The sequence below is a fragment of the Watersipora subatra genome, chromosome 5 (assembly GCF_963576615.1).
Source record: "Watersipora subatra chromosome 5, tzWatSuba1.1, whole genome shotgun sequence".
Classification (NCBI taxonomy): Eukaryota; Metazoa; Bryozoa; class Gymnolaemata; order Cheilostomatida; family Watersiporidae; genus Watersipora; species Watersipora subatra.
Genome location: NC_088712.1, coordinates 36,524,344 through 36,535,365, shown reverse-complemented (window position 1 = coordinate 36,535,365; position 11,022 = coordinate 36,524,344). Strand labels below are relative to the sequence as shown.

Here is an 11,022-nt window from a genome sequence, read left to right as displayed (position 1 = left end):
CTTCAATTGGTCAATTCGCTAGCCAATCATCTCAAACCAGTAGAGGGCAACGTTATAAATATCACCCACATGTGATAACTGTCACATGTGGGTGATATTGTAGAAGTGGGTCGGGTAATTTCAGATGAGAAAATAGCTCCCGAACTTGTCGATAGCATCAAGAGATCGAGCAGAAAACGTTTTGCCCTGCATATACAGCTTTTCCGGAACGAACTCACTGTTGTTGAGTAGGCAACTCCACTGTGTGCAATGTTACATACAGTTCTAACGACATAAAGTACTTTAAATCGAGCAGTTTATATTTTCTTTCTGTAGATTTTCTCAAATACCAAATTTGGTATGTGGAAAAAATATATTAGTCGCTGGCTGAGCCTTATTAGGAAAATTCCCCACGATTGGAAGGCGTGCTACATTGACGTATTCCTCTGAGCCCTAGAGCAATCGTGAGATTGTAATCAGTGACCCGGGGCCAATGCATAATCCTTTATAAAACGATTTCATTGGATTGATGTCTATTCAAGAAGGCTGGACAATGGGGCCATGGAGTATCATGCCATAGGAAAATTCCCAACCTTCTCGTTGTAACACAAAGGAAAGTATTCTGCTGTCCCAATCAATACTAAGCAGTAAGGCATTGCTCACAATTCAAGTGTGGCGTGTCTGACCTCTTCGAATAGGTGTGCATCAGAAATGTGCATTGAGAGTAGTTGTCAGTGTTTTTTATTAGACATACTTCAAACTTTCTTAGGTGCATTGCTGCTTTGCCACATTTAGTTCCATGTAGACCCTCCTAACTCTGGCACTCTAAAACCAGGTCAGCTGTTGCCAAATTTCTTTCAAATAAATCGTTACATCGCTAAAAGATTCAAGTCGTTCTTATGTCTCATTCAGGGTTGAATTAGGTTCTCTGTGTTTAACAGAGTACAGATCTGAGTATATGAGATAGGATCGAATTCTAACTCGCGTACCTCTGCGCAATTTACAAAAGAATTTTGTGTAAAATATTGCACAATTTTACAAACAATACGATAGTGTTTTTTTGTTTGTGGTGCATGCTGGTGCACGATTGCTGAGTTGGTTAAGTGCAGTCGTTGTGACCTAACAGCAAAAGACTTGGCTTGAGATCTTCATAAATATTTTAATGATCTTTAGGCTATGATAGCCGAACATTTGATTTGTAACAAAAGTGATTATTGCAAGCTAAAATGTTTCATTAGCTTGTCATCAAATAATAACTGTCTTTTGCATATTGCTGAAAGTCGCATGTAGAGGATACCTCCATGTTTACAGAAATGCACGGAACTGAGCTAGTTCCTATGGTGCAAGCCATCGCGTGACAGCTTTCTTCGCCATGCTGCCATGTGTATCATTCTAAGGAATCCAAAAGTACCTTTAAAATTTATTTGAAACATCAGGTATCAATTTTTCACTGGCTTCTGCAATCTACATTTCTGTAATAAAGCATTCCAAAATTGTTGAGAAATTAGGCTTTGGATCCGTGAGAAAATACATACAGTTTAATTGAACATCCTGTATAGACATTAACTAATTTGAAAAGGTGCATGCCTATTTTAGAATAGGAAGAATAAGTAGTACACATATAAACTATATTACCATAAATCATTTGCTTATTACTAGACAGTAGAAAGTTCTAACGGAAATTTCCACACTTAGCTCTGTGGTTCAGCGTTACCAGGTTTCACCAAAGCCATTGAGTGCATGCGCACCGTGAATAAAAGGCAAATATTTTGTAACCTGAGTTTCTTAAGTTCTACCGTTATTCAATGCCACCGCCTAACCAACTGGATACCTATATGGAATAGGCGACTTGCGCTGGTAGCCAATCATGTCTCAGAATTTATCGTGCACGCTCGAAGCACATGCTTATATACTATCCTTGCCATGTAACCGGCTTATTCATCACAAGACGCCAATGAGAGAGGAAGTATTTCACTATCGCTTAGCAAATCCTACACACAGAGAAATCATGTCTCACACCAATCATGGAAGAAAGCTTAACTTTGCTCCTGGCCCAAGCGCCCTGCCATTAGAGGTGAGAAAAGTAACACGTTACAACTATCAGAAGACTCAAGTATAAAAATGATACATAAATCAGTTCCTCATTTTACGTATAGCAAACCGTTTTTAGGGTGTAGTTGGGAAAGTTTGGTTCGTGTCTAAGTCATCTTCGTGTGAAGAAAACCACATTGAATCGTGGCGTAATTGATTGTGTGCTAGATATATTTTGCTATTATGAAGATAGTTTCGTGTTTATGCTGTGAGGACAACTTAGGGCAAACACATTACTGTAATGTGAAGTCTTGAAAATTGTTTTGTTGCTGTTGAAAGTTCAATATATTTGCTTCAAACTTATTTGTAACCTTGAAGCCATCACAACTTTAAATTGTTTATAGGGGACACTTTCTTTAAAGTTGAGTAATATTTTCATACTTGGTAGATTTGTGAAGCTTTCTCAGCGTTAATTCAATTCATTTGAGAAGTTCTAAGTTCTTGTAAATAATATCTGGTTTTCCATCTTTTATTTGTCATATCATCATCATAAAGGACCTTAAGATCATTGCGTGCAAAATGGAAATACATGTAATATGGCCTACTTGCTAAATAATACATTGTTATCCCTTCCTATCTTGTTTTGAAAATTATGATTGAACTTGTTTTGCTACCTAATCAAACGCATTCCGAATGCATTAGCTAGAATGCTAGATACTTCCATCACTTTTGGATCATGACTCTGCTATTCCGTCTTGCATCAGCTTTTTTCGCCCGACTCTACAAGAATAAACCGCTCTATTGTGGTTAACATTAGCCAATGAGGTGTCAGTATTTTTCTTCTGGGTAATTAAACATATTGCTGTTAATGCCTCGAGTGACTAGGATAAGTGGGAATTTTCCATTGCTACTCTATGCACGTGGCTGGCTTGCCATTGATTAACTAGTGACTGTAAAAGCTAACCACTCCTAGGCTAGTTAAACAACTCATAATGAACCAAACCTTCTGCCTCTTTCAATCATGATTATAATAACAACTTCCTGATGTAAATCGTTTTCTTTTGGCTAGGTTCTGCAAAAAGCTCAATCTGAAATGCTCAACTATAATGGAACAGGAGTAGGTGTTATGGGTAAGCTAGCTGCCTTGGTCTTTTTCTTAAATTATTCAGTTTCTGTGCAGTGATAGCGTAGCGACACACCCCCATAAGGCCATGTAATTTTGGAAACAGCCGTGTCTACCTCATTCTGTTGTGATTCGATGTCACTGTTGGAAAGCGAATTACCCATGTGATGCGCCGTCTCTGTGTCATGAAGCAGCTAGCGACCAATGGTGTCGTATTTCCAGTTGCTTCATATGCAGATGTATGCCTTTACATAAGGCAATACGAAAGGCATTAACAGATGGGCGACATTATAAAAATGTGACATCCGGCAACATGCTGGTTTTATAGTCGTACCATCAAAAATGCTTATTGGTGTGTTAAAGCAAAACCTCACCTCGTTAAGACTGAAAGCATTTCTACGTTTACTTTCCTTTTAAATTCTATCATGGCTCTGGAAAACTTATGTTGGCTCTGCTTCTGTCATATCTACATAAAGAGAGTCATCGGGCTACAATGATCTCGTTTCAAGCTTTTTAGAGGTTATGGATGCACCTATAAAATATCTATGATATTTAGCGTAGTTCTGTCTTAGCGTCGCTCATGAAAATAGTAACGCAAACAATAGCCTAGTATCCAGCGCGCGGCGGATGAATATACAGTGAAACTCGGATAGCTTGAACACATGGTTAACTCGAACGGATTTGTTTGGTTCGTTCCCACGCAATGATAAATTGCTTTAGATAACTCGACCTTAACTTTGTTAACTCGAACAGTTTTTTGTCCAACGGCTACCGTTATCGCTTTGGAATATCACTTTATTCTAAGACAAAGATAAACATCAACTTTTAGTAGTTCTTAGGTGTCATTATTACCGCTATCGGCAAAATATTTTCGTTAACGACTCTTGTAAAGGTTTGCAAAAATTAAATTTTACCAAACATCCGCTTGGGGATAGCCCTTCGAAAGCAGGGAGAAACGAGGTAACCGTCGGATAAACTTAAAGAAAAATCGGCCAAATTAGTTTTTGTTAAAACGCTCAGAAGAAAAATGTCTTTTTTTACTGAGCGTTTCAACCGCGATCAAGTTTTGCCTATTTTAATCTAAAAACGTCTTGGCAAGTCACATCACCTAAAACAAACAAACAAATCTCAAGTAATGGGAAAATATTTATACTTTCTGGTAAAAATTGTTAAAACATTACATTAAATTGTTAAAACATTACATTCCTTAACTTGCAATGAGCAATCGATGCTTTTGATTTATATATAGTTTTTATATGTACTGATAAATACATGCACTCGTGACAGCGTTCTCATAACTTGAACACTCTGATAACTCGAACACTTTTTATCGGTCCCGTGAAGGTCGAGTTAGCCGAGTTTCACTGTATTTTGTTGTTTGTGGTGGAGGAAGACGGCATCGGTGCTTTACTCAGGTTCTGTGTTACACCATTTTTGTTGTTTCTGTCCATTCTCACTCTGTCGCCTTTTAGAGTTTTTCTTCAATTTTTTGACCTTCATTATGACTCCAAAGGTCAAGGCAGATTCTTGTAATGATAACGCATCAAAGGCAAGAAAGTTCACCATCATGGAGATGAAACTAGAGATTAATAAGAGTGGAGAGTAATTGATTCAGGATTTTTCGACTTACCTTGAAATTCGAGTCTCACCACCGATCAATGTCGTAAGCCGAAGACTCCCTGTACTTGCAATTCACTAAGTTCCTGTACTTGTACTTGCATATCAAATGAAATTGTCAGTTTGCATATTTTAGAGATGAGTCATAGATCTGCAGAATTTGGAGAAATCGTAAACCGAGCCATATCCAATCTCATAGACCTGATGTAAGTAGATAGCTGTGATATCAGCTCAACTTAGAGATAAACTTGAGCCAAGTTGTAGTAAATTTTATCAAAAATTATCAATTCGATATCGATTAATATTGATTACATATTGATTTTTTGATCAATATGTAATTGATTCACCTGTGAGCCAGCATAACACTAAATATATCGATATCTAACATCTTTAGGTGGTGATGCAAAACTGTTACATCACTACCTAGAGAAGTGATAATGTTCAGTTGATGTGAAATAAACTTGGTGAATGACAGCTGTCCATCCAGTCAATGTACATGTACCCTAAGGATTAGGGCGATAGAAAGTAACTCTAATTAACACCAAAAGTGAAAACATGAGCTATCGTTAGTGCAAACTGCTCAATAAGTCGAGACTCAATTTAGTTGCTAATAATCAATATTAATTGTATCATCTTCTTAACTACCCTCCAAGACCCTCTTGTTATCAACTAGTGATCTAGAAAAGACAATTCCAATATTCTCCAATTTCAGGAGCATACCTCCAAACTACAAGGTGCTATTTATGCAAGGAGGTGGTACTGGACAGTTTGCTGCCGTCGCCATGAACTTGATGAGGTTGAAGCCAGGGCATACGGCTGACTATTTTGTCACTGGTACTTGGTCTCAGAAAGCTGCCAAAGAGGCAGAAAAATATGGAAAAGTCAACTATGTGCTACCCCACAGTAAGAGGTTTCAAGGTAGGTCTATGGAAAGCTTTGAAAAGGTGTCGTTTTCCATTATTTGCATTACAAATATTTAATGTCGGTCAGCTGTCAGTTGGTCCATTTAACTTTGAAGGAAGTTTTCCACAATGCTAAGTTGAATCAACAATATCCATTTCTTGAAACCAAACATAACCTAAAGCAAGTTTGTTCGAGGTTTTCATGACCTGACAATGTGCTATTGATGGATATAACTTGAGCAAGCTCTTTATGTTTACTAAACTGGTCGAATTGCACCTAAGTACCTCTGGAGATTTGGCAAAAATAGATATGGAGGTATTTTATTAAGGCATGACTCAAGCCTGGTTCCCATAAACACTGCAAGCACTGGCGACAGGATCGCAGGATTATCGGGAAATGGGAACCTACGCGCCGAGTACCACCGGTGGTTGCCGGTCGAAAGAGTGCAGCGCTGTTCAACTTGTACAAGAAGTCGCAGACAAACCCTTCTCGAAATGCACTGTACAGGTCAGCACTTTCGAAAAGGCATGCTGAGTGGCCATTTTTTATGCAGTCATCAGCAACTCAGCTGTATGTGAACATAAGCTGCTGAGTCTCGCGCCGCAAGTGTTTTGCTGTATGAGATTACCATCGGGGTACCGTAGCCTTTAGGAAGCCACCAGAACTACTTACTAGCTTAGATTAGCTTCAGTTGTTACTGCAAAGGATGGTACGTAATGGATATTGCAGGGGTTCCTCACAGCAATACATGGAATCTAGATGATCAGGCTTCATACATCTACTTTTGTTCAAATGAGACAATACACGGAGTGGAGTTTCATGACATTCCAAGAACAAACAGTGATATACCCATTGTGGCTGACATGTCCTCAAATATCCTAACTAGAGAGATCGATGTTTCAAAGGTGAGTCTGTAGCCTTTGTTTCTCTTTGACCCGCATTTATCTCTTAGCTTTTTGACCTGTCATTTCATTTGCAAAATTCCTAATTCATTGTTATTTCAAAAGAAGGCAGTTCATTTGGTAACACCAGTACCTTGCAGTCTCGCGCGCTGTGAGATATCATCAGGTGTAATAACTATACGTACAATTATTCTCGAATTATTCTTTACGCTGGTTGACCGGTAGTGTGCTTGGCTGCAAAACGAATAATATTGCATGCAGAACCTCGAAGACTGTCTCGAAGATCTTGCGAAACCAAGATTGCGAGGCAATTTTTTCCCACTGCTCTCAATATGGCTTCAGATAGATGAACACAGCTATTATTCTAGTAAAGATGAATTCAACACAATTTAGTTTCATTCAATACAGCGATAAACCGATTTTATTTTGAAGTTTACTGAAAAATAGCACCAGAGCTTTTGATAAACTATGGGAGTCATCGAAATGTGCATGAGAAGACAATTTCTTATACATATCCAGTGCGGTTTCATCAACTACTTAGCAAAAAGATAGGAAGTTGCAGCTTTTCAACAAGTGAATCTGTGTTTGCAGTACGGACTCATATACTTTGGTGCACAGAAGAATGTTGGTCCAGCAGGTGTGACAATTGTAATCATCAGGGAAGACCTCATAGGTCGGGCTATGCCCAGTACACCCGCAGTCCTCGACTACAAAACAATTGCGTCAAATAACTCGCTATTCAACACACCTCCCTGTTACAGGTAACAATACAGTGGCATCAGCCATTCCGCGGTGTGGTATTCTATTGCATGACACATATGGTATTGAACTTTGATGTCTTTAGCTGCAGCCGTACTTCTTGTTTGTCATCACTAGGCTTTTATACACGTAATCAGTTTAACAAGCGTATAGAAAAACCTCCCAATCAGTTGATTGACTACAGCGAGTTAACATTATTGCACATGACGCTGTTTATGTTAGTGCTGACCAATTAATTTGATCATTTTATAATTATTAATGCGCTGGCAGCACATGCGAGATCGTCATGCGTAATAAGGGGTTGCACAATTGTTTTCAGATGTTGAAAGTTGGCTGACTGGGTTCGATTCCCGTTTGGTGCAATTGTTTCTTCAAATGCTTTTAGGGGGCCTCAGATGGTTACAGCTCTCAGTATAGTAAAGATTGTTAACTTGCAGTTACTGTTCGTTAACCTTGTAGTGAATGAGCCGTATGTCCCAAATTGGGAGTTATTCTCTCAAAAATGTATTTCGCAGACAACTCCAATTATACCATACACAGTTCATGTATGACCAGTAACTGCTATGGTCAAGTCTTTAGTTTAAACCTAACTCATTGATAGTAGTATTTATAACCTATGATTTCTATAGTATTTGAGACTGCTAGTGGTTACTAAATACAGTGAGATTGTCAGTGAAACTACAAGGGCCTATGGTTGTGCTTGTAGCATCTACATGTGTGGACTTGTATTCGAGTGGTTGGCCTCACACGGCGGGGTTGCTGCCATGGGAGAGAAATCAGATCTCAAATCCTCACTACTGTATGAGATTGTTGACAGCTCGAGAGATTTCTACCAGTGAGTTTTCAACATCATTGGCTTGTAATTCTACATTCTCTCATACATATTAAAAATGGATTACTCAGATTCTTGTTGCTTAGTTTTGTCAGTACGTTTGTAGCTCTTTCAATCCAGAAACCTGTATAATGACTCGCATATATTGTACATTCTGCCAGAAAGCTTCCATAACAACCAGACTTGGTACCTATTCAAAACTTTGATCAGGGATCAGAGTTAACAGATCAACCCTAAATCGTACTACAATAAATTAAGATATTGAGTTATTGTTTTGCCAAAAATATTAACCATGCTAGTTTTCTTTTTACCCAGAATTCATAGCATAGTATCAGTTTTCAAATTTTTGATTTTCATTTTAAAATAGATAAACAAAAAATTATAAACAGGGACCTACATGCATTTCTGTTGATGAATTTTCTTATTTGTCATGAAGAGTTGGAGGGTTGATGGTGATGCATAAGTTTGCCAATGATGCATTTCTGCAGACATCTGCAATTCAGGTCTTTTTCTTCTAAAGTCTGCAGTAATGCTGATGAGCATTTATTGCTTGCCATCACAGTGATAAATACGCTTTCAATTACTGAATCTGTATTGTCTTTCAGTTGCACGATCGACAAAGCTCACAGAAGCAGGGTTAATGTGACGTTCAGGATCGGAGGTGCAAATGGCGATGAGGCGCTTGAAAAGAAGTTTCTAGAAGAAGCTGCAAACCTGCACATGATTCAGTTGAAAGGACACAGGTGAGTTGATAAGCAGGAGGGGAAAGGGTGTCGATATAGCATTATATACTTGATGGTGCTTTATAAAGGAAGGATGGTGCGTGCGTCTCCTCCAGTGTCCAGTCCCTCAATACAAGCAATATTAATCGCTACCGGCCAAGATTGATAACAGTAAAATTGTTGTGTTGTTTTTATAAAGACTCCGTACCCTGTCAGTTTAGCATGCCAGGAGAGACGGCCGGGTGTAATAAGTGTACATACGATTATTTTGCAACGCCATTTATTGGTTGATGGGTGCAGTTGTTAGTGGGTTGATCTACCATACTGAAAGTTCAGTGTTCAAACCCCTCACCTTGCAGTCTTTTAACCAACTGTGGCTTTGGACAGACAGACATGGATCTTATTATAGCAAAGATATTTAGTTTCTTTGCAAAATCTATTTGTAGTTGCTTTAAAAATATAAAAGCAGTCGTTTTCTCAACATAATCCACTGTTGTATGCGCCTATATAATGTATTGTGCCGGAAACAGCAAATATCATACCTTGAAAGGTGTACAGAAGACATGACTGACTCAGAAATTGGCTCTAGTGATAATTGTAAGCCATATTATATGGAGATGCTATTACAGTGACTGCTTCCTCGCAACCCACGTATCCTCCCTCTGTAGGCCTACTACATCACTGTATTGCTGTCACTTTAAGCACTAATATCTCAAAACGTACCGTAAAAATTTGTTCAATCTTTCAACCTTAGCTCGAAGCAGTGCATATCATCCTCTGATAAACATGAGGACCCTGTTGGTCGCCTGTGATTGTCGAATAATGCTGCAGAAATTGTTCGCGCCATTTGGTAGGAAGTATGGGTCACGTGATCAGATTATGATGAGACCAGGCTGAAACAAAACTGTAGAGTAGCTAGCATCTTTATTTGATACAGGCTTTCCGGTAGAACCTGAAGTGTTTGTCATAAACTAGTCCTACGAGACGTTTCATATTGAGCCTTTCAATTCACGTTAAAATATCATGTGTCAAAATAATAACCAAATGGATTGATAACGTCAGAGAAATAAACTGATTCCAAACTGCGGCATTTTCGTGATGGCTGCGATTAACTGTTTGTTTTTTAATATTTTAAGAGCTTGTAAGCACATTTTCACATATGTTGCACATACAACACAGCAGAGTAAGACATGGTGAACTTTTTGATACCAAATAACTGTAATTTGAATTTTGTTCCAAGTAAACTTTTCAGAAAAACGTTGGAACAATACTAGTGGCTTACAAACAGAGCGTAGTAAGATCAGAACATACGTAAATGGTGTTTTAAGTCTAGTGGGAGAAGATAATTGTTGAAACCTGCTAGTGTAAAATGGATGGGGCTTAGTAAAAGGTGCTTGTCTTGTAACCATGGTGATTGACCAGTCAGTGTCACACATTTCACTAAATAGAAATGCGATTGTCATTGATGTACAAACATTAATGTCGTCTGTTAATTCTCTTTCTTACTCATGTTGATAGCCGTAAGAAGCCCATACGATAATTTTGTGAAAACTACCAGATTTTAAATTGTGTGTTAAAAACTCAGTTTATTGTTTTATAAAGTTATATATATATAGTTTTATTGTTTTAGGTCGATTGGGGGAATTCGTGCCTCGCTATACAATGCCGTGCCTGTAGAACACACTCTCAAGTTAGCAGACTTCATGAGGGATTTTCAGCGAAGATTCGGTGCAACCGAATGTTAATCAGGAATAGAGGTCAAGAGGTCATAGCAGTTGGCGAATCAGAACCTGGAAGTCATTCATCAAACCATAATGGCAATTTTTGAGCATTTTATCAGTGCATTTTCAGTAGAAGCATTCAGGTTGTAGTATGAAAACCTTAGAAATCTCACCTGATTCAATGCTTGAATTGCCCTCAATTTTTGTGCATGTTTAGAAATCAGACCACATTTTCCACTTTTAATTGTTTTTATATTATGATTTATATTATCATTACGAGAAGTATTAATTAACCTTGGTTTAGTTCAACGTTCTATAGCTTATTTTTAGTCTGTGTTATGAGACCTGTGACAAAGTTGTATAGTTAATGTTTTGTTGTACCATTTTAATATTTACTATTTAAATCTTATAATAAAACAATATTGCACAATTA

The 11,022-nt window shown here is 38.1% G+C and overlaps 1 protein-coding gene across 1 annotated transcript; it reads left to right on the top strand.

Moving 5' to 3' along the window:
• The first annotated feature begins 1,929 nt into the window (after window positions 1-1,929).
• On the top strand, window positions 1,930-11,022 carry LOC137396251 (phosphoserine aminotransferase-like). Its single transcript, XM_068082437.1, has 9 exons — window positions 1,930-2,053; window positions 3,080-3,140; window positions 4,887-4,956; window positions 5,463-5,668; window positions 6,383-6,558; window positions 7,147-7,316; window positions 8,021-8,149; window positions 8,752-8,889; window positions 10,499-11,022. Exons 1-9 carry the CDS (start codon window positions 1,934-1,936, stop codon window positions 10,611-10,613), a joined length of 1,185 nt encoding a protein of 394 aa, XP_067938538.1. The 5' UTR covers window positions 1,930-1,933; the 3' UTR covers window positions 10,614-11,022.